This window comes from Hypanus sabinus, unplaced genomic scaffold (assembly GCF_030144855.1).
Source record: "Hypanus sabinus isolate sHypSab1 unplaced genomic scaffold, sHypSab1.hap1 scaffold_562, whole genome shotgun sequence".
NCBI classification, from domain to species: Eukaryota; Metazoa; Chordata; class Chondrichthyes; order Myliobatiformes; family Dasyatidae; genus Hypanus; species Hypanus sabinus.
In genome coordinates, this window is record NW_026781423.1 from 279,728 (window position 1) to 304,734 (window position 25,007).

Consider the following 25,007-nt stretch of genomic DNA (forward strand, 5'->3'; position numbering starts at 1 on the left):
TAAGTTAATTGAGTGCAATAAATTCGCTCGTATGTTTTAGGAGCGGGGATGTTGGAGGAGCTGTGGTGGGTATATAAATTGGAAATCCTGCAAGAGTGGATATGATTATCCACATCGATTTGATTAAACAAATGGAGATATAAATATCTTTGCAGGTCTCAGTGTGTCTAAATTTATCTATATATAATTAATAGCCAGACAATATTACAAATTAAAATTTCGAGTTTTCCAAGCTATTCACCTGAACACAGGACGCCGACGCCGATGATGTCGGAGGAAGTCCGATTCAATATGGATCTCCTGCAATTTTGGAGATGTGATTCGCTTCCTTCACACTGAAGGTCGGTCACCCACACGGGCCCACCTTTCCCTCTGTGCCCCGAGGCGATGTAGGAGGATGTGGCCACACCGCAACGCAGTTGATTACAGACAACGTTGGCTTCATCGATATTCCAGAAGTTATCCTGGATTCTGCTCCATCTGCCGTTATCATAAACCTCCACCTGGCCGTCGCAGCGGCTTCCCCCTTCGGTCAGCCGCAGAGACCAAATGTCATCTACAATATGGATGGGATTGTGTAGAACAGTTAATAATCAGCCAATGTATCCCAGATATTTTCAGCTATTAGCGGCAAAGATTAGCTTATACACTGATTTCCTACAAGACAATCACCCCAGAAGCCATTTAACCTCTCTTCCCAATCCGATGGATAAAAAAGACAGGCACAGAGCTGTCTCAGGTGTTAGTCTTACTCGCCTAACATAAAGGAAGCCATTTACTTTTTTATTATCAGTCATCGTTTTTTGTCAACGGTTTATAATGAGTTAACTCACCTGCAAATATTACATCTTTATTTTTACAGATTTTAAACTGGTACTAAAAATTACTATCTTGAAACAGTAATTGACATAATTCTCTGCACTTTCAAATATTTTCTCCTCACATTTTGGTTTTATTCACTGTGTACTCAAGGTCTGGATATCCACAGTAAGACAGTCCAAATTGCAAACGGTGATTATTACCACAAAAATATTAGTTTCGTGACATGGTTTTGCAGGAAATTTTTGGATACACCTGAATGAAAATTTATTTATTTATTTCTGTCTCTGTGAGGGATATCTCTACGACCAAAGAAGGGTTTCATTCAGACAAATGCTTCAACCACTCACCGGTGCAGATCAAGCTGGCGTCATCTCCATGCGAACAGCTGATCTGACTCCACGCTGAGACTTGACAATCAGCTAATCGGGACTCATTGCCTAAACAAATGTAGTTATCCTTCCACATTGGCCCGTTTCCTGTGCCAAAGTATGCATCTCTGGGAGTTGCATTTACTGCACCACACTGTAGCTGTTCACAGACCACGGCAGCATCTTCCAAACTGAAATACTCATCGCAAAGTGTTCCCCACTGGTCCCCGTGCTGAACTTCCACCCGGCCGGAACATCTGTTGCCCCCATCAACGAGCCGCGCGACATCATTCCCTGTTTTATTAATAAAGGAAGTCAGTTAATTAATCGCGACATAAACTAATAATAAAAAAAACTTGCACAGGATAGTACCGCCATCCAGTGCGCCTGCTCGGCAGAGCCTTGCGAAAATAACAGAGTATAGCACAATGCAGACATGTTTTTTTAAAAAATCTTATTGACCCGCAAACATTTTTCAAAGGCATTTTTAAGTGTTGTGAATAATCTGCTTATACCATGACAGGAATCTCGCGTTTTTGAAGGTTTGTTTTTTAACAGAATGGATACCATTGTTTCAAACATTGGGCCATGCAGGTGAAGAAGGGTTTCCTTGCCTGATTTCTATACTATACTGCTGATTCTGTTGATCGTTCAGTTTGATGCCCATCACTCTAAATGTTATATTCTGTCGAAGTTGAAAATACCATTATTCAGCACCATATTCGACCCATGCAGTTCTTGCCCACTCAATGGCCGATATGAATATGTATTATATTTATTGATTTTCGTATTTATATGTAATATTTGAGGATGCATCAAGCATTCAAATATTAAGCACTCTCACGGGACATTTTCGAATTCCTTTTTCGTTATTGACGATTAAATTGACGTTTGTCTTTGCTTGTGATGTATATTTTCTTTGCACTTTTCCATTATCTGTATCCATGTTTGCTAATTTCACTGACGACTCATTTATTAGGTTCATAAGCAACTTTCAAGCTGTTAATCACATTAGGTCCCAACAAATGTCCGCTGATGATTATAAACTATGTGAATTATCAAACTATCTGTCGTTCAACTAACAGCTATATAGCTGATATTTTATTTATCTTTCTGCTGTTTTTTTATCATTTTACAGTCATTATTTCTAAATTTCTAGCAGTAAAATCCAAACGCTATTGCAACAAGTTACCTCGCTATAATCATTTATTTTCAATACTAGTGCAGATGCATGATTCAAAGTTGTGCGGCAAAAACAATGGTTTCTATTTATCTACAGTACCACACAAATTTATCTGTGTGGTTCCGTTCAGAAGAAAGGAGAATTGTTTCGGGCAATATTCAATAATCCATCAACGTATCACTACTGAAATAAATCATATTTAATTCACTTGTGTTTTAGAGATAGCCCTTATAGAGCTACAAAACCTGCTTTGCATTTTAATGTTTAATCAGTTTTATGCCTGTATTCAGACATGTGACAAAATCCAGTATCATTAAATTTATTCGAATTATTAATTTTCACGTTAAGGTGTACGGTATAATTTGGAAGGCGTGCTGAGTAAATTTGCGAGATGTATTTCACACAATTTCTGAAGGAATATACCAGTTCGCATTTTTTATATATTTTCCACTGCAATAATGTATTGCTTAATTTATAATAACGCTGCGTGACCAACTATTTTCCTACGAACATAGAAATGCGAATGTCTCTGCATGTTTTGTGAACTTAACGCAACTTAACATGCACGTTTTTGTGAGCGTGTGTCATCGTGCATAACGCTGGCCATTAAGTTCCCCGATGAAACAAATTTCACGTCTTTAAGGACACTCAGTGTCTTGATGCAGAAGTAAATGTGCAAAACTACAAACTTCCAGGCTATGTGATTTTAACAGCGTAATTGTTACGCTTTTGTTGGTGATTTTTGTTACAGCTTATTGAAGTCTTCAAATATCCAAATTTTTTTCGTCGAAACCAAATTGAAGTCAATCATTATTTTATTCTTTCGGCACTTTCATCCTCTTAATCTGTCAGTCAATGTCAGATGAAAATCATATCGAACAGTGCTCCGCTGATGCAATTTGCAAATCGCTAATGGGAGAATTGTCGATAACAGATTTCTGGATCCTTGGTACTCACCAGAACAGATCACACCAACATCATTCTCATGGGTGCAACGATGAGGTCCTGAGGAAAATGGACAGTCCCATAGACTCGACTCATTACCCTGACATTCAAAGGCATGAGTCGAAACAAGTCCTGTTCCTTCTCCAAAATAAGCTCCTCCCCGCACAGCAACAACGACTCCGCATTGAAGTTGACTGCACACCACGCTGGCATCATTCATATCCCAGTGTAGATCACACACAGTTTTCCAGGTTTCTCCAAATTGTACTTCCAATCTTCCCGTGCATTCATCATTTCCGGACACCAATCTTGGAGCTCGGTGGTCTGAGGAAAAAGAACATTTAAACAATATGCAGGGAATTCCTATTGTGTTCATTGTATATAAAGTCCCAAGTGGTTCTAAAGCAGATGGCATGTTTTTCCCACGTCCAAATTTCATAATGGGATATCGGAACTGTATCATAATTACCTTCTCTCTTTGTCGTTAATTAAGGCTAGATTATAGATTCTTAACACGTTTATTTCTTTTTTATATCTTTTACTATAAGAAATTATATTATATTTCTTATGGTATGATACCAAAGGCATGAAAATATCATTATAATTAAGGAAAAAAGTAAGAACATTATTATTATTATCATTATCATTATCATCATCATCATCATCATAATTATTATTTCCAGATACGGTGACGTCTGTATCGGAATTCCAAAGGCATCATTCATTTTTCTCAAAGAGAATACGCGGAAATGGAATGGTAAAAAATATATACTGTAACTTACCCCATCGTCGCCCTATGGTGGAATTAAGTATTCACTGAATTACGTGTATACAAAAAAATGAAGTAAGCGTTATATATAGGAGATAAATATTTCAAACATGAAATAAATCTGATGAAACTAAGTTTCTATTTTCGACGAAGGGATCATGGTTAAATGATAAGTCCACATTCATTATTTCTCATTCAGAATTTTATAATGGCGAGGAATGCAAACATGGGAATTAAGTTCAGTCAAGATCACTGCATATTGTTCTGGACTTGATGGGAAGAAGAATCGCCTGTTTAACCGACTGCACTGACATTCAAATAAATAATGGTTGGCGAATTTTATCAATATGGTTATATTTAATCCACCTTCATCAACCTTTCCCTCACAGGTAGATAGGGTAGTTAAGAAAGCTTATGGGGTGATAGCTCTCATAAGTCGAGGGATAGAGTTTAAGAGATACGAGGTCATGTTGCAGCTTTACAAAACTCTGGTTCGTCCACACTTTCAGGGCTGCGTCCCGCTCTGGTCGCCTATAGTGATATAGTGATAGGAAGGATGTGGAAGCATTGGAAAGGGTATAGAGGAGATTTACCAGGATGCTGTCTGGTTTAGATCAAAGATTAAGGAAGCTAGGGCTTTACTCTTTGGAGAGAAGGAGGATGAGATGAGACATGATAGAAATGCACAAGGTATTAAGAGGAATAGACAAAGTAGCAGTCAGCTCCTCTTCCCCAGGGCACCACTGCTCAGTACAAGAGGACATGGCTTTAAGGTAAAGGGAGGGAAGTTCAAGGGGGTTATTAGAGGAAGGTTTTTCATACAGAGAGTGTTTGGAGCGTGGAATGCACTGCCTAAGTCAGTGGTGGAGCACGATACACTGGTGAAATTTAAGAGACTACTGGACAAGTATATGGAGGCATTTAAGTTGGGGGGTTATATTGGAGGCAGGGTTTGAGGATCGGAGGGACGAAGGGCCTGTAATGTGCTGTACTAGTCTATGTTTCTATTTTTTCTACAAAAGCGCCATTCCAAAAGATTCTTGAACTTCTTGCATCTGTATATTTTTACTAGTCCCTCTGTCATCTTATATGTTGGGTTCATACCTACGGCGGCGCCTACATTGGAAAACAATGCAGTGCTGCTGTACCCTACCGTTGAAATTAGGTAGCGCTGAGGCTTCACATCCAACATATGACTTTCGTAACTTCTTCCATCTCAAAAGGGACGCTACGCAAAATTAATTTTTATGCCTCCCGTCCTAAGTATGCACACGACGCTTTCCACAGACATCGCTCCCTCCGCAGTTCCTGTCTCCAATTATGCCTCTCCTCCAATCACTCACCGGGCATTTATCCCTGCAAGCAGTCAAAGTTCTGCACTTGTTCTGCACTTCCTCCCCTCCATAACAGGCAGCACCGAGTCCTTCCAGATAAGGTAAAATTACCCGTACGAAATGCTAAGATCGTCTAATGTAACTATTGTTTCTGTGCTGCCCCCACTACAACAGTGAGACCTCATCAATCTGCAGCTCATTTTTCTCTGTCACAAGCGGAACTTCCCCATAGGCCAACAATTTAATTTCCACTCCTCTTGCAACATGACGGTCCGTAGCTCCACTTGTTCCACGATGTGGACACACTCGGGTTGACGTAACAAAACCTCGTTTACCGTTCTTGTAGATTTTATGCCGATGGCATAAATATGGTTTCATCCTTGGAGTTAAAAATGTCGCTTCTCCTCCCCTCGTCTTCAATTCCCGACTCTAGCCTCTTATGGCGATTCACCTACACAGCACTCCCCTTGCTATCCCTCCTCTTTCCATTTCTCTGAACTGACAAATTGTGGCAGATTGCTTCTACGCGTCTCTATAGTTTTCCCACACACTTGCTTTCACCTATCCACATCTAGTTATATTTCCTCACCACCTCCCATCTTTTCATTCAGGCGACTGCCCCTTTCCAAACTGTCCTAAGAAGTGTTCTCCGAATCGTTTACTCATTTGCATGGTTGCTGAGACCCTGTGCTGTGTTCCAGCAGCGTTTTTGTTGGCTACTGCAGATTTCCGGTGTCTTAATAGTTACATTTAATGCCACAGAAAGGTCGACAATATACATCTTGAAATTATATTTTTTTCGCAAACATCGACGAAAACAGAGGAGTGTCCTAAAGTCTGAATAACAGTTAAAACGTTGGAACCCCGAAACACATCCAGCTCCCCCTCCCCCGCACAAGCAGCTGCATCGCAGCGAGAACCCCACCCACCAACGAAAAACATCAGCAACCTCTATCGACCACTCAAGCGGGCAGCAAACTATCAATAAAGACCCAGACATGCAGTTTCCCAAAACGACGTGCAGCCGATAATGTGTCATATCACAGGCTCGCTCTCTCCCTAATTAGGGAACAAGAGGTGTCCCCGTTTCACAGTGAGGGGGTGACATAACAAACAACTCGCTGACTTAAGATTTTAGAACTTTGTTGCGTCGCTTTTCCCGAGCACTGCGGCCAGTGAGTCGGCAGCAGAAAGGCGCTGCTTTCCGGCCAGACAATCCACGGTAGTTAACCCGCTGCCGTACTTGTTGTCTATGCAACGAGTATTTTCTTTATATATGTGCGATAAGGTAACATCTCAGTCTGCTTTAGTGAAAAATAGCGTTATCTATTGTTAAAAGATCTCAGGCTGTCCGTGCAATATCATTCTGATGTTTTTCTGCATCCTGTCAAGATTAATAGTAGCATTCACATATCACGTCAATTACAATTGAAATAGATTTTTAGAAGTACATTGGCATGAAGATAGCGTACTCAACAGAATCACGCTCGAATCCTCGGCCAATGATGCAAATATACTTTACCAATTTCTAATTGGCATGTCATTGCCGGTAAGCAAAGTACTCACCCGGGTTCTCTATGTTCAGCAAAAGACCTCAAGACCTATATAATAATCCGATATGTTCGGATGTCTTCTTATTTCGTAAAATATAACACTATGCATCTGAATTAAATTCTTAAAGGCATTCATTTCCGCACATTACCATTTGATCTAATTCCAGCTGTAACTGCAGGCAATATTCTTAACAAACCAAAGTATCAGTATTTGGATGTCATCAACAGAGCTATTAATCATGAAATTTGGATTGTAAAGCAGTTCATTCAGCGATACGACAGACGCATGGAAAATGATTTTCCTCGGTCGCAAAACTGAAAGACAAAAGCAATACCTCAGTATGACTCTCTGTGTCCTATCAACAAAAAAGTTTAGTGTTGTAATAGCTACCCCAGCAGCGATACTACATGAGTTAACTTTATGGAATAAACTTCCATAAATTTAATAGACGAAGCATTCGTCGATTCTCTTGTTTAACTTTTCGAAAACCTCAGTTTCATGACAGATGACACCTCGAGGAAATACGAATACTACAAATTCATCCAAACTCTCACATAAAATCCACTTCCAATATTCCACATGTAACACGCTGTACGGCTTCACTACTAATGCTAATGCAATGTGGACTCCGAGCGGGCATCCGTAGGATCGGATGTTGGAAGGAGGACTACTGACTGAGCTCCAACGATTGTGCACAGAGTGTTTAATAAGATTGCAACCCTTTTTCTTCTATATATTGCCCTTGTACTAACCACAGAGTCAAAATAAGAGTTATAAACGTATCATTTAATCGCATATTGTGTACTCTTTGTCAATCGGAGTACTGATTAGTAACAGGGGACACATCACGTAGCATGCACCCAAACGAAATTTCCTAAGTTTGAATGGACTGTGTGGGAGGGGTGTTATCACCCCCGAAATCAAGCCGCTCGGCGAAGCGACTGTTAAACACCTTTCATAGAGTTTACTGTTTTCAATACTCGGTTGTCATTGCAGTCACCATAAATAAACTCCATGGATCTTCATCTGCATCTCCTCTAGCTAACGAAAATGCATTTATCTAGGCCAGGGTTTAAAGTTTCTGCATTTGTTTACCACGACCTTTAGGGATAGCATTCCGAAATTGACAAAAAAAAAAGTTTGCAAGATATAACCAGATCAGAAGAGGTAGATTTTGTTGTTGTTGTTGTTGTTTTTGTAGTTGTTTTTTTTTAATTTTGCAGCGAATAGAGGTTATCTGGAAGAAGCATTCACATGTTGACATTTTCTCTTTGGCAGTACATTCAAGATGTCATTCAGAGTCTTCCAGGCCAACTATGTCACCATAAGATTAAATATCTGTCGCTGTGTATTCTATAGCATTGTTAAGTCCGACCAGCTTGCCCTCTTATAATATATATGCATTAATCAAAGCACGTTTCATCTTGGTTCACACGTTGGCGGGGCATGTACTGTAACACTGTACAGTGTCAGTGATCAAGATCCCATTCCCTCCCGGTCTGTAAGGTGTTACCCCGTCCTGCCAAAGATCGCTCAGGCTTCATCTGTTTTTCCGGCTTACTCGCATTCAAAATATGTTCAAGTTATTCAGGGTTGGTGACTGGTGAACATGCTGCTTTGCATCAGGGCCGATGTTCATCTTCGACTTATAAGTCGCGTTTCACTGAATGTTTCTATGATTGAATGTACAGATGAACACCAGAGAAACTCTGTATTCTATTTTTGTTTTACCTAATTTCTTGAATATAACTTTTCCCCAGGTTATCCAATCTGTCTCCTTCACTGAAGTGCTCATTTCCTAGCAATATTTCTGTATCACAAGTGTGGATTAACCACAGCTGTATGAAGTTCTGATTAGCGACAATATTCTCTTTGTATCCATATCCTGTTGTATTATATATGAGATATCTATCAATTTTGCTTCCTCTGTACAGTTGATAATCTTACGACAAACATTGATTTCCTAGTTATTGATACACATCGGACACAACAGAAGTTCAATCACAACCCTTTGGATGCAACATTGCTCGCAGATTAACAATAAGACAAACATTGTTCTATCATTGGATTCTGTCTCCTGCAGCACAGTGCAATATCAAAATGATTCAGCTTGCCTTGCAACCCTTGTGCCTCACTTTTACGAAAGCCTGTTATGCAAATCCCTGTGCAAAATATCTTTAATGTGAACTGCTGTGTCATGAACAATATTCCCTATTAATTGAACAATTAATTAGGTATATTGGAAACACGGGGTTACCCCATCACAACGTTATACAGAATACGCAGAATCAGACCCTGCCTTTCCAACAACCTTTTTTCCCTAGTGAATACCAATATCGTCCTGCGAAGTATCTGGCAGTTGACGACGTTAAGAGAAGGCAGAAATGGTTCCAGACGATGGAAGCCCAGAAAGCCAATGCAATTACCAGTTTTAGAAAAAGTTACTTAAAAATTAAGGGCTGTTAAAATTAACTGAATAGAGGTTAGTAAAATCGAAGAATCATATTGAAAAAATTATCTCTAGGTGGCATATAAAATATATATTAGGTATGCTGTCCGGATGTTTTGAGAACAGATTCCCTTGTCAAAGGCGGAGAAATCACTGAGTATGTAAACCATAGTAGGGCTCAGTTGCACAATTTGCTACCGTGTAAACCGTGTTTGCTTCATGGGATTTGATGGAGAGATAATTGCTTGACGGCTGTCATGAAGAATTGATTTAAATAACTGTCAAACCATTAAGTATTTCTCACCGTCTGCTACAGCGAGACAACTGCAAGGATCTTGTAAGCTGAAAAAGTTTTAAATTTTGTCAGTCCCATCATGAGAACTGGTCTCTGTAATATCCAAGACATCGTCAAGGAGCGGTTCCTCAAAGAGGCGGTGTCAATCATTAAAGTGAGTCCTTCCACCAACGACATGACAATTCCCATTGGTAACATCAAGAAGCGGGTACAGCAGACTGAAGGCTCTCACTCAGCGATTCAAGAGCAGCTTCTTTCCATCTGAATGGTCAATGAGCCCATGATCACGACTTCACTATTCTTTTTTCTGTTTTTGCACTCTTTATTGAAATTAACTATTTCATACACACACACACACACACACACACACACACGCACACACACACACACGCACACGCACACACACACACACACACACACACACACACACACACACACCATGTTATATATATATATACTCACACATACATACACACATGACATGACATTTATGGAACAACTGGATCAGATATGATGACGTGGCGGAGTTAGCTGAATGTGCCGGATGGCATATTATATACCTAGTGCAATTCACATTTCTTCTATATTTCTATGTATTGCATTCTACTGCTGCTACAATGTTAACATATTTCAAGACAAATGCCGGGAATATGAATTCCGAATCTGATTCTGGAAACCCGATAGTCGAAGCTGTAGCTCTCTAGAAACGGCAGCATGTACTACGGAGCAATTTTCTTTTCTACTGTTCATAGAAACCCCTTACAGCCGTATCTCCAGTTTTATGAGGTCGAGAACTCCCTGTGAATCCCTTCTTCTCTGTTTCCTGCTCAGGCTATCTACAGCATTGTCCCGAAGTGGAACGAGGTTGTTCATATTTTTTCTCTATTCAGGACAGGTGATTAATTCAGTTCATCCAGTGGTTTAATTTGGTTCAATTTTCCTGCAGTCCCGATAGCTTTTGATCATAACAAGTGTGACAATATCTGGGATTAATCTTCTACGAAAAAGTAATTTCGGAATTGCATTAACCCTGATTTTTTTCACATTGTTTTCATACACTGTAGTTTCAATTACTGGTTCTGCGAGACGATGGCAGTTACACAACGGCAAAACTTGCTTGCATTTGAAACTTAAAATGCAACGCTGCAGATCTGAACGAATAGAAAAGAACACAGAAGCACACAGACGGCATCATCAACGCAAAGGGGAGTACACGCACGTTCTGAGGTCGAAGGTATTTTGTTGTAACTAAAAAGGCAAACGGTTCTTTGTTATGATACCAAGCAATAGCGATTATCTGAAATCATGTTCATATTTTCTCACTGAATGAATGTGGAATCTAATCCGGAGGGACGTGAGTGTGATCTTAAGACCATAAGATATAGGAGCAGAAGTAGGCCATTCGGTCCATCAGTCATGGCTGATCCAATGTTTCCAGTCATCCCCACTCCGCTGCCGTCCCCCCAAACCCTCTGATGTCCTGACTAATCAGGAACCTACCTACCTCTGCCTTTAATGCGCTCAATGACGTGGTGTCCACAGCCGCTCGGAGCAACAAATTCCACAGATTTACCATCCTCTGACGAAAGTAGTGTATCCGTATCTCCGTTTGACATCGCCCTTCAATCTTTTCAGGACTTTTAACACTCCGAGTGTGTCTACAAGAACCTCCCTCATTCTCTGGAACTCCAGGGAGCACAGCCCAAGAGCTGCCCCTCAATTCCTGGAATCATTCTCGCGAATCTTCTCTAAACACTCTCCAATGCTAGTATATCGTTTCTAAAATAATGAGGCCGAAACTGCAAGCAATATACTGTGTGGTCTGCAACCAACTTATAGATCCTCAACATCACATCCCAGCTCTTATATTCTGTACCTCTGGAAACGAATGGCAAAATTGCATTTGCTGTCTTCAGCACCAACTAAGCCTGAAAGTTACCCTTATGGTATCCAGCACAAGGCTTTCCAAGTCCCTTTGCATTTATGCATTTTGAATTCTCTCCCCATCTAAATAATAGTCTGCCCGTTTATTTCTTTCCCATACACTATCCAACATTGTATTTCATTTGTCACGTATTTGCCCTAAGTCCCTAAGCACTACACTCTCTTCCAGCTATCTTTGTATCATCGGCAAATTTAGCCACAAGTCCAGTAATTCCATAGCTCAAATCATTGACATACATCGTAAAATGCAACGGTCCCAACACCGACCGTTGTGGAACTCCACTGCTAATCGGCAACCAGAAAATCTGTTTTCCGTCGAACAGCCAATGCTCCACCCATGCTAGTAACTCCCCTGTAATTCTATGGCTCTTATCTTGCTAAGCACTCTCATGTGCGGCACCTTATCAAAGACCTTCTGAAAATCCAAGTACAACATTTCTACTACATTTCCTTTGTCGACCCTGTTTTTAAGTTCCTCAAATAATTGCAATATTTTAATCATGCAGGATTCTGCATGCAGAAACATGCAGAATGTTTTATATAATTTTATATTAGTCGCCACCGTCCTTCCATCCTTCATCCTTTCGTTCCGAATTACCTTTTATTGTTTCCTTCTGTAATCTTGATCTTCGCTATTGCTTTGACTTCTTTGTACGCCGTCTCTTTTGGTTTTACTTCGGCTCCCAATTCACTTGGCAGCCAGCATAGTGTCCTTCTTCCATTCGTTTTTTTTTCTTTTTTACCATATATCTGTCTTGTCCTTCTCTCATTTTTCGCAGAAACTCCAAACGTTGCTGTTCTGCCGTCCTTCCTGCTGGTGTCCATTTCCAGTCACCTTGTTCTGTTCCTTTCACAAGTCATTGTAATTTTATTTACTCCACTCAAATGCCAACACATTGGGATTTAGGTTCTCCTTATCAAATTGCAAAGTGAACTCCATCATATTCCGATATCCTTTCCCTAAGGGTTCCTGAACCATAAGCTCTCTTATCGCCGCCAGATTATTGTGCAACACCCGATTCAGCACAGCCGATCCCACAGTGCGCTCATCAACAAGCTGTTCTGAAAAGCTATCCTTTAGGCATTCAACAAATTCCCCCTATTGAGGTTCAGTACTGACCTGGTTTTCCCAATCCATTTTCATTTTAAAGCCCCCAACCAATATCACGGCACTACTCTTCTGACACTGCCTTCAGAAATCTCCTGCTGCAAATTGTAATCCACATTCTGGATGTTGGTTGGAAGTCTTTGTAAAACTGCCAGTCGGTTCTGTCATACGGGAGGCGTTGGGAACGGACCCAGATTTAAGACACAGACACTGAGGTACTAGGGAGAGAAGTCGGTGTATCAGGAAAGCAAGGGAAGTGGAGTAGAAACGATGCTGGACAAGACACAGGCTCTGAGGTACTAGGGAGAGAAGTCGGTGTATCAGGAAAGCAAGGGGAGTGGAGTAGAAACGACGCTGGACAAGACACAGGCTCTGGACGAGACTAGGATGCAGGGCCCGGGCTAAAACTAGAGGAGAAAAGTGGGACCTGGGCGAGGATCCAGGAACTGGGAAGCTGGACAAGGACTCCGAGCCAGAGACGCGGGACTCCAGGGCTGGACGACTACATGAAGCTCAGACTAGTTCTTGGTCTAAGCATTCTAGGTCTAGGTCTAGAGCAATTTGCTCTCGGTCTAGATCAATGCCGAAGCGGGGAGCGGCGTAGCTGGACACAGACACCGGCTGGACGAGGCCAGGACTCAGGGCCTGGGCCACGACATGGACTTGGTCACGGACTGGAACTTCCTCGGAGCCTTAGACACGGACGGGAAACTCCTCAGAGCCTTGAACCCGGGATGGGAATCTCCACGGAGCCTTGGTCACGGAGCACAGGAAAACTGTGCCTTGAACTGGAGCACAGGAACACTGAGCCTTGAACTGGAGCACAGGAACACAGAATACAGAGCCAATACCCCTCATTAGAAACAGGGCGTTTGGCCTGGGCTTTACACAGAGTCAGGACCCCTTCTTGGAGAGAGGACGTAGGGACGGGACTCATACACGGACATTAAACACAGGGACACAAAGAGACAATTCAAAGCTCAACGATAGATAGTTCCTTCTGTTGGCGTGGCAAGGCTCCGGTCTCACTCCGACGGCTGAACTGGGCAGCGATACAGGCGAGGACGTAGGCGAGTTTGCCGGCAGGTCTTCATGCAAGGGGAGCCGGCAGGGCAACAGGCGAGGGTAGCCGGCAGTGCTTCAGGCGAGGGTAGCAGGCAGGGCTACAGGCGAGGGTTGCAGGCAGGTCTTCAGGCAAGGGGAGCCGGCAGAGCTACAGGCGAGGGTTGCAGGCAGGGCTACAGACGAGGGTTGCAGGCAGGGGTGCAGGCGAGGGTTGCAAGCAGGGCTACAGGCGAGGGTTGCAGGCAGGGCTACAGACGAGGGTTGCAGGCAGGGCTACAGACGAGGGTTGCAGGCAGGGCTACAGGCGAGGGTTGCAGGCAGGGCTACAGGCGAGGGTTGCAGTGAAGGCTTCGGAGGGAAGGAAGGGAACTTTACAGCCTCAAGTTAACGGCAAAGACGGCCTGACTTACCCCACGGAGGCAAGGACAGGAACATAAGAACATAAGAGATAGGAGCAGGAGTAGGCCAATCGGCCCCTCAAGCCTGCTCCGCCATTCAGCAAGATCGTGGCTGATACAATCTTTCTTTCTTTCTTTATTTTTCAATCTTTTTATTACATTTCATATATAAAAAAAACATAACATAATATTAAATAGGTTATAAGTGCACTAGACTTGAAGTTAAATTAGTAATAAGGTAACAATATCTTATTAAAATATGATCCAATCTTAACTCTAGTTTTCACCGAATCCAACAAGTGCAACAGTGCCAACCAACAGGGCACCATGCCGCCCATTTTATTTTAGTATTCATCCCGCTCAAACTATGTGATCACCCGGGGGAAAAAAAAATTGTCAAATGAGGAGAAAAAAATCTGGAAAATTCCTCTCCGTCCCTTCCAGATTATCGAAAACTGGTCCAAGAGATCACATGGCTGATCTAAACCTAGCCTCATGTCCACTTACATGCTGGCTCACCGTATCCCCTAATGTCATTTTTATCCAGGAAAATGTTTATCTCCGTTTTGAATTTATTGAGTGTAGTCGCTTCCACTGCACTTTGGGGCAGTAAATTCCACAGCCCCACTGCCCTCTGAGTGAAGAAATTTCTCCTCATCTCAGTCCTGGAACGGCAGCCACTTATTTTAAGATTATGCCATCAGGTCCTACTTTCACCCATCATTGGGAACATTATCCCCGCATCCATCCGATCAAGCCCCTTCACAATCTTATATGTTTCAATAAGATCGCCTCTCATTCTTCGGAACTCCAATGTGTAGAGTCCCAATCTACTCAACCTCTCATCATCCATCAACCCACCAAACCCCGGAATTAACCTAGTGAACCTTCTTTGCATTTCCTCGAGAGCTAGTATGTCCTTTCTTGAAAATGGACACCAGAACTGCACGCAGTACTCCAGGTGTGGTCTCACCAATACCCGGTACAACTGCAGTAAGACCTCCCTGTTCAAATACTCCATCCCCCTAGCAATAAAAGCCAGCATTCCATTGGCCTTCTTGACCACTTGCATACTAATTTTTTGTGTTTCCTGCACCAGGACCCCTAGATCCCTTTGCACAGAAGCACTTTTCAGTTTCTCTCCATTTAGATAATATCTTGCTCTATTATTTTTCCTGCTAAAGCGCATGACCTCACACTTGTCAGTATTAAATTTCATCTGCCAAATGTCTGCCCAATCACTCAACCTATCTATGTCCCCCTGCAGGGTTTCAATGTCCTCCGAACTCATTACACTCCCTCCCATCATTGTGTCATCAGCAAACTTCGATACTTTGCACTTAGTCCCTTTCTCCAAATCAATAATATAGATTGTAAAGAGTTGGGGTCCCAACACCGACCCCTGCGGAACACCACTAGTCACCAACTGCCAGTCTGAGAATAAACCATTTATCGCAACTCTCTGTTTTCTGTTAGAAAGCCAATCCTCCACCCATGCCAGAATATTATCCCCAATCCCATGATTTTTTTTTCTTTAAGTAATAATCTTTGGTGTGGCACCTTGTCAAATGCCTTTTGGAAGTCCAAATACACAACATCCACTGGTTCCCCTTTATCTACCCTATATGTTATGTCCTCAAAGAACTCCAACAAATTTGTCAAACATGACTTCCCTTTTGTAAAGCCATGCTGACTTTGTCCTATGTTTATGTTTATCCAAATGCCCTGTTACTGTTTCCTTAATCATCGATTCCAACATTTTGCCAACCACAGATGTTAGGCTAACTGGCCTATAATTCCCAGCCTACTGTCTATTGCCCTTTTTAAATAAAGGAGTTACATTAGCATTTTTCCAATCTGCCGAGACCATTGACGAATCCAGCGGGTTTTGAAAAATTATCACTAATGTATCTACAATCCCGACCGCCACTTCCCTTAAGACCCTAGGATGCAAGCCATCTGGTCCAGGGAATTTATCCGTCTTCAGTCCCATTAATTTATCAAGTACCATTTCCTTGGTGATTTGAATCGTCATTAGCTTCTCTCCCACTAGAGCCCCCTGTTTATCGAGTGTTGGGATATTTTGAGTGTCCTCTACTGTAAAAACTGATACGAAGTATTTGATCAGCGTTTCCGCCATCTTCATGTGCCCTTCCATTAATTTCCCGGTCTCATCTTCTAGGGGACCAACATTTACTTTAGCCACCCTTTTTCTTTCTTTGTAACTATAAAAACTCTTACTATCTGCTTTTATGTTTTTCGCCAATTTACTTTCATAATCTATCTTCCCCTTCTTAATCAATCTTTTTTGTTATTTGCTGCTGATCTTTAAAAGCCTCTTGATCTTCAATCTTCCCACTAGATTTAGCTACCTTATATAACTTTCTTTTTAGTCGTATACTTTGCTTTATTTCTTTGCTTCGCCACGGATAACTATTTTTTTTCTTTTAGACCCTTTTTTTCAGTGGAATATATTTTTCTTGATAATTGCAAAATATCTCCTTAAATATACACCACTGATCAAGTACCGGTCTTGCCTTTAATCTATTTTACCAATCCATCTTAATCAATTCCGCTCTCATAGCATCTTGGTCTCCTTTATTTAAGCTCAGTACGTTTGTTTGAGATCCAAGCCTCTCATCCTCTAATTGAATATGGAATTCGACCATGTTATGACTGCTTGCCCCCTTGTTGGCTCAGTAACGTATTGTTCAAGGAACCATCCCGAATACACTCAATAAACCCTTCTTCAAGGCTGATTAGTGAAGTCAATATGAAAGTTAAAATCCCCCATAATTATAGCTGTACCCTTATTACAAGCCCCAACTATTTCCTGATTTATGCTTCGACCAACTGAGTTACAGATGCTTGGAGGCCTATAGACTACTCCCACCACTGTTTTTTTTTCCTTTTACTATTTCTTATTTCTACCCAAATTGTTTCGTTATCCTGATCCTTTGAGCCAATATCATTTCGCTTTATTGCAGGAATTTCTTGCTTTATTAACATAGCCACCCCACCTCCTTTTCCTTCTTGCCTGTCTTTCCTAATTGTCGAATACCCTTGTATGTTTAATTCCCACTCCTTGTCACCCTGCAGCCATGTTTCCGTAATTGCCACAATATCATATCCGTACGTACTTATTTTTACCGTGAACTCATCAATTTTATTCCTAATACTACGTGCATTCAGATAAAGGACTTTCAAATATGTTTGACACTTATTTCCTACCTTTTCCTTTTGTACAACTTTACGCTTATCTCCGTACATTCTTTCGCCTCGAGACATACTCTGTCTTTTTATTCCTCCACTTTTACCTTCATCCATTACCTTCTCCATTGTCTTTTTAATCATTTGCTCCCGAGAATCCTCCCCCCCCCACACTAGTTAGTTTAAAGACCTCTCTGCAGCCCTGGTTATATGATTCGCCAGGACACTAACCCCAGCCCGGTTCAGGTGAAGCCCGTCCCTCCGGAACAGTTCTCTCCTGTCCCAGCACTGGTGCCAGTGTCCCAAGAAGCAAAACCCGCTTCTCCCACACCAGTCCTTGAGACACACGTTTAACTCCCTAATTTTATTTAACCTAGCCAAATTTGGTCGTGGTTCAGGTAATAATCCAGAGGTTATTACCCTTGAGGTTCTGTTTTTTTGTTTTTTTTTTTAATTTGACCCCTAGCTGCTCATATTTCTGTAGCAGAACCTTCTTGCTTGTCCTATCTATGTCATAAGTACCGACGTGTACTAAAACAACTGGATCATCCCCATCCCACTGCAAGTTTCTCTCCAGCCCAGAAGAGATGTCCTTAACCCTGGCACCAGGCAGGCAACATAGCCTTCGGGACTCTCGCTCTCGGTTGCAGAGAACCCTATCTACCCCCCTGACGATACTGTCTCCTATTACTACAACATTTCTAATGACTCCCCCCTCTGGAATGGCCCCCAACTCCACGGTGCTATGGGCAGGTTGCTCATCCTCCCCGCAGTCCCCGCTCCTGCCCTCACAGGGAGTTAAAGCCTCCAATCTGTTGGACAAGAGCAATGCCTGCATCTCCTCCAGCCATACCTCCTGGATTCCCCTACTTTCCTCACTCATAGCCACACCATCCTGGGCTTGACTGCAATCTGCATTAGTTAATCTATTTGGTGTGGCTATCTCCTGGTACACAGAGTCCAGGTAACTCTCCCCCTCCCTGAAGTGTCGCAGTGTCTGAAGCTCGGACTGCAGCTCATCAATATGAAGCTGGAGTTTCTCGAGCAACAAGCACTTGCTGCAAATGTATTCGCCATGTCCCTCAATTGGGTCTACCGGTTCCCACATCTCGCAGCAGTAACACATCACCTGCTCCATGCTTTATAGTTAATTTAAGGAAGGGTCACATCGCACCATAGGGTAACGTCAAGAATGTCCTGACTTTCCCCACAGAGGCAAGAAAGGGATACCGACAAGCCGAACCAGCGACCACACTCAAACCCAGGATCACTTACATTCCAGCCACAATATGAGAATCAGGTGCCTGTTTAAGCACCGCTGAAACAACAAACGGACCATTACAGGTTCCTTTTACCCTTCTCATTTCTTAACTCAATCCAGAGAGACGATGCACCTTTCGATCCTATACCATCCCTTTCTAATGTTCTAATGTTATTTCATATACACAGGACAACACCACCTGCTCTGTCCACTATCCAATCTTCCCGCCACACCATAGATCCTTGAGAGATGTGAGGGCAGTTTCCTAATCCCTTACTTCCTGCAGGACTCATCACATTTTTTTCATATTTCGCAATTAGCTGAAATTTACTGACAGCTTCGAAATAAGACGGAACGTAGGGGGACCAGCCAAAGCTGTGGTGAAGAGAAATTGCCGAAATGTCGAGTTTGGTCTATGTTAGTCCTGACGATAACATTCTGTATTTTCTTACCCACAGATGTCGCTTGATCCGTTCAATCGCTCTGGTGGCTGTGCCGACTGTCACGTATTTACGTTTTTATGTGTGTGTTTGAAATCAGAATGCTATCTCAACATGACAGGAATAATCTCTAAGCAGATAAATTTAGTACCCGATCTCTCGCAGCAAGCGACAAGCTTGTGTTATTTAGATTCTCGGACACACCGGATCAATAATTACATGGTGTACCCAGAGAAAAGGGGCTCAATTTACCTGCGCAAATCACTCCGGCATAGTCGGGTCGAGGATGGTTGTAGAATTTCCATTCTTCTGATTTACACTCCCGCAGAGCAGGCTCGGTCCCGTCGCAGTTAACCTTATAAGTTATAACGGAGTCAAAAACCTTTCCAAAATGATATTCGTGTGGGGCTTTCAGCGCGGCTCCGCAGCTCAACTCTCTGCACACCACAGTAGCATCCAGCAGATCCCAGCCCGAAGCATAGACAGGTCTCCAGTATCCCTCATGGTTCACTTCCAGTCTCCCGGTGCATGGACTGCCACCTTTTTCCAGTCTCACCTTCCTACTTTCTGGAATAACAAAAGATTAAACGTTAACACAATAGTTTTTGAATAGGCTAGAAATATTGAGCAACAGACACAAAATGCTGACGGATCTTTGCACATCAGTCAGCATCCATCGAGAGGAATAAAGCACAGAAAATACGACCATTGATTGTTCACGCTGAGGAATGGCGTCAGCACGAAGCATCGAATGTTTGTTGATTTCCATATATGTTTTCTTTAGATACTGGGTAACTGAGATCACTGCTGGGGGAAATATGACTGTACCAAAGTGCTGGGTTGCCCCTGAACCCGAAGGGTGCCGATATCCTCGCGGTGAGATCATTGGCTGACTGCTAGGAGGCAGCGAGTGGGAAAAGCCGGTTCAGTTGGCTGCCATTGTCCAGTGGTGTTTCACAGGGTTGGGTTTCTGGAATTGCTCCTGTTTACGCTGCAGGTCAATGATTTAGATGGTGAAATAGATGGTTTGTTGTCAGGTTTGCAGATGATATCAAGATTGGTGGAAGGACAGGTAATGTGGAGGAAACGTGCAGGCGCAGAAGGACGTCGACACATTTGGAGAATGGAAGAAAGTGGGAAATGAAATACAATGATGGAAAATGTATGTTCATGATTCTGGTAACAGAAATAAAGTTGCGAACTATTATGTAAACGGGGAGAAATTCAAAACAAAATCTGAGCTGTCAAGGGACCTGGAGGTCCTGGTGCAAAGCACCCGGAAAGGTTAACTTGCAGGCTGAGTCGGTGGTGATTAAGGCAAATGTATTATTTTGCTCTAGCATCTTCATTTCCAGACGACTAGAAAATAAAAGAGCAGGGATGTGATGCTGAGGCTTTATACACGCTGGTGAGGCTTAACCTTGAGCACGGTTAACAGTTGTCTGCTCGCATTCTGTGAAAAAGATACGCTGGTTTTGAAAAAGATTCAGAAGAAGCTGCGACGATGAGTCCACGAATGAAAGGAATCTCACAGAAGAAGGTTTAATCCCACGGATCTGTACGCGTTGTGATTTGGAACGATGGGGAGGGGATCTCAGTGAAAATTTCGGATATTGAAAGCCTAGTCGGAAAACATGTGAAAAGGACGTTTCTCAAGTCGGAGGATTCTTGGACAGGAGGGAACAGCCTCACGAAAGGGGGACGTCCATATAGAACAGAGATGTTGAGAGGCAGGTAAATCTGTGAATTTATTACGAAAGACAGCGCTGAAAGCCAGTTCGTTGGGGATATTTAACACAGAACTTGATCAGCTCTTGATGGACACGGCAAGAGAATTTACAGAGAGAAGTTGGGGGGTGGGGTGTAGCTGAGGAAGGGAAATGATCAGCGGTGACTGAATGTGCAGCAGACTCATTGGATCAAATAGTCTAATTCTGCACCTGTGTCTCATGGTATTACAGAGAATTTCTCTCCAACCACAGATGCTGTTCGACCTGGTTATATGATCGTGTAGTTGTGCAGACTGACAAGTATGTTTACGCTGTTTAACATCAGTACAGGATACGCCGAGTACGTTTTGTTCGAGTATTGACAGTAGTGATTTGCCGGAGGACAGTAAAATCGCGGGACCGTTGATATAAAAAGATGACTTTTACCTTTACAAACAACAGCAACATCACGACTGTGTGAATAGCCAGTGTCACCCCATCGATCTGATTTACACTCCTGAAGAGCGGCCTCGCTCCCACTGCACTGAAAGTTCGGCGTGAAAACAGGTCCGGATCCTTCCCCATAGCTACTACCAGCATAGGCTTTCAGTACAGCGCCGCAGCTCAGCTGCCGACACACCACATTCGTGGCCGGCATATCCCAGGAGTTACCATCCACCGTCCCCCAGTTTCCTTTGTACTGAATCTCCAATCTCCCATCACATCGAGTGCCGCCATTCACCAACCTCAGCTTCACGCTTTCTGGAAAATATCAGAAAATAACCACCGACGGTAAACAAAGGTTGAAGCTGGGGGCAATTGGCGCTTAGCGCATCGCGTTCGCTACTAAACGACGCCTTTAATTTCCAAATTCTGCATGCAAAACGTGGGATCAAGCGGGAGGTCAGGTTAGGGAAACCCCTTTTGAGCTCCTGAACGTGACAGAAAGAAAAGAAACTAGTTGACGACTGAGAGCTGGAGGCAGTCTGTCGTCACAGGAGCAGATTCGGGTCGCTCCCCAAAAGACAAGGTCAAATGCATCCTTCGGAGAGCGGCAGATCTGCTATTCTGTCATTGTCCTACTGAACACAGTCCACATTTATTGTGTGATAGAAACCAAAATTTGTTGGAAAGAGTAGAACTGAGACTTGGCGTGTCGTCAGCATCAGCAGTAAGAGGATGATTTTAACAATGAAAGCTTATTTAAGCCTGGGGAAAAATAAGGTCAGGGAAAGTACTTTCTCTGTTATCTGCACTGCCTGGAGATGACTGATTATCGTTCCAAGTAAAATAAAATCCTATTTCCTGACAGGAAAGACACTGGCAGGCGCTGAGGAATGACTGACAGGCAGCAGGTAGCGTCTTGGAATAAAGGGTGACTTTTATTTTGGCTGCCAGTGGTGATCCTCGTGGACCAGTATTGGAGCCGCTACTTTTTACATTGTTTGGCAATGAATTAGATAATAGAACTTATGACTTTGCGGCAAAGTCTCACGATGATACGAGGATAGTATGAGGAGCAGTTAGTGCCGAGAAAGCAATGTGATTGCAGAAGAACGTAGACAAATTGGAAAATCGGGCAAAGAAGTGGCTGATGAGACATTATGTTAGGAATTGTATGAGAATGCATTTTGGTAAAATGAACAATGGTGCAAATTATTATCTAACTGGTGTGATAACTTAAAACTCAGTGTTTTTTGCAAGACTCGTGCAAGGTTCCCAGAAGCTTAATTTACAGATTCAGTCTGTGGTACAGAATGAAAATAGGCCTTTATTTCAAGGGCATTAGAATATAAAAACAATGAGGTAATACTGAGCTTGTACAAGACACTAGTGAGGTCGCACTAGTTCTGAGGTCGCACTAGTTTTGGGCCGCATATCTCAGAAAATATGTGTTTCCATTAGGGAGATTTCATATGAGGTTCACGAAGGTGAATCCTCGCGAAAAATGGGGTAAACCTGTGAGGAGTGTTTGGTTGGTTTCAATCTGTATTAACTTAAATTGAGAGGAATGCGGAGGAGCAGAATCTCTTTGACTCCAACTATATGTTTAACGGACTAAGGTGAACGAGGAGAGGATGGTTACTGTAGCGATGTATCTAGTACTATAGCGTAAAGCCTCAAAATTGAGGTGTGATGTTTTGAAAGAGAGGTAAGAGGGGATCGTTTTAGCCAGACGGTAGTAAATCTCTGTCCATGCTCTGCCACATGCTTCGGCAGAGGACGTTCTTGGTTATATTTAAAGCGGAAGTTGATAGTTTTCTGATTAGTCAGGGCATCAATGGTTATGGCGAGAAGGCAGGTGTATGGGTTCGAGTGTGATCCAGAATCAGATATGATGGAACGGCAGAGCAGACTCGATGGGTGGAATGAACTAATTCTGCTCTTATGTCTAATGGTGTAGTCACCTATCAACTGGAGTTTCAATAGAAATTAGTTGAATCACCCAGCCCTCCGCGCAGTGAAAAGTTAGCAAAGTTACCTGACGGTTCTGGCTGACAATCCCCGACGCGGCCTGAAATGAGAAATGCAGAATTAAATTTGTTTGTGAAGTAGTGGGATTAGGTTGTGTGGTCGCAGGATGTTAGGCGGGATATTCAACAGAAGAAAAATAAAGTCAAAAACACAAGACAGATTAAGATGCATCTGCGGACGAGTTTATTTGTACTTCATTTTTTTTTCATAGATGTTGCGCATTCTGCCTGAATGCTATGTGGATTTCCCAATTATTTGTTGCCCCTGTTTCCTTGGGTGTTTCCATTTGATACGGCAGTCAAGTATTAAACATTTTATACAAAGTACTTGAAACGAGGTAAGAAAAAAACAGTCACATTTTACACGAGAATCTAAATCAGGGAATAAGAATATAAATTTCAACTTGTCCCTAACTCTGAACCGTCGCACCCATGCACTAATCACAGGAATATGAACTGCAAAACAAAATGTTTAGTTGCATTTTTCCTGATACGCGATAAAAGGGAAAGCTAAATATAAAATGTGATACATAATGTAATATAAGATCATAGATAACGAATCATATTCCATCACTGTATGGTGGATTAAAACTACAAATCTTCGAATGATTGAAGAATAAACCAAAATTATTCGTAAATGTTCACTGTATTGCAGAATGATTTCAAGGATGTAAAACATTTCGAAAATTTAAGTCTATATACATTTTTCAAATTCTTTTACTTGAATATGACAGGTGGTGGCAGAAAGGGCTTAACTAAGAAGTAACAGTAACACGGTTGTGCACAAGCCTTCATCCAGGAACAACGGCAGCTTTGGGTTCTACGCACATTCACTGAGTTAATCATTCCAGACGCCGATGAGTAGATTCCTAACATCAACTTATCTCCAGTTCTAATCAACTCCTATTTATAATCGGTTTGGAATATCATTTCCAAACAGCCGCTGGTTTGCAGAGGGAAATTTCGGAGACGATACATCTCCCTTAGTGTAGGTGCTACACTACACTGTTTCAGAGTGACCGTTTCAAAAAAAAACCTCATTAGGAGGTAAGTCCATGTAATTAATGAAAACAGTTCTCTAACGTAGGCGATTCCAACGAGAACTTGCTCAAACAATGGAATTTAAAAAAAAAACATTTTCATTGAAGCTGAAAGTAAATAAATCTCACTGTTCTATTTTCATCGTCACGAATTCGGACAAATCTGCCTGATTCCAGATCCATTCAGCCATTATACTCTAATCATACAAACAAATTAAGCTTTCCTTTACACGGGAAATTCGTTGGGGAAATATATGTTTCAATGTATCAACATTGCGTAATCATACAGTTATTTCTGTGTTTTCCTTTCCATTCCACTCAATATTCATTAAGATTGCTATAAACGTGCGCATGTGAACGGTTTATTAATAATAAACTTCATTGCCCAATAACATCCATATTCTTAATATACTCACTATTCCAGATATGCATCATCGTCAGTGCCACAGCAGTGTGCAGCATTACTGCGGTGGCCATTTGGAAAGGTATCTCCAGAATGTTAAATGAGCCGGTACTGCAGACAGCGAAGAATCTCTCCAAAACCTTTTCACGCTCCACTTGATCTGAACTTTTTCATCCCCGAGTACTCGGTATTTCTCTCTGAACTGTCAAATTTCACACAGTGAGTTGTGAACTGCA

At 42.2% G+C, this 25,007-nt stretch overlaps 1 protein-coding gene across 1 annotated transcript; it reads right to left on the reverse strand.

Moving 5' to 3' along the window:
* Window positions 1-233: 233 nt before the first annotated feature.
* Window positions 234-24,959, reverse strand: LOC132389417 (scavenger receptor cysteine-rich type 1 protein M130-like). Its single transcript, XM_059961944.1, has 7 exons — window positions 24,785-24,959; window positions 23,337-23,369; window positions 21,302-21,616; window positions 19,398-19,712; window positions 3,331-3,642; window positions 1,170-1,484; window positions 234-556 (listed from the first exon to the last, which is right to left on the reverse strand). Exons 1-7 carry the CDS (start codon window positions 24,843-24,845, stop codon window positions 234-236), a joined length of 1,674 nt encoding a protein of 557 aa, XP_059817927.1. The 5' UTR covers window positions 24,846-24,959.
* Between the last annotated feature and the right edge of the window lie 48 nt (window positions 24,960-25,007).

Bases quoted from the DNA above. Each gene is read 5' to 3' on its own strand.
- LOC132389417 (XM_059961944.1), bottom strand. From the start codon at position 24,845: ATGGCCACCGCAGTAATGCTGCACACTGCTGTGGCACTGACGATGATG. The intron at 23,370-24,784 runs GTGAGTATATTA...TTCTCATTTCAG, and splicing joins GATGATGCATATCTGGAATA to GCCGCGTCGGGGATTGTCAG. The intron at 1,485-3,330 runs GTGAGTACCAAG...TTAATAAAACAG, and splicing joins TGTTGGTGTGATCTGTTCTG to GGAATGATGTCGCGCGGCTC.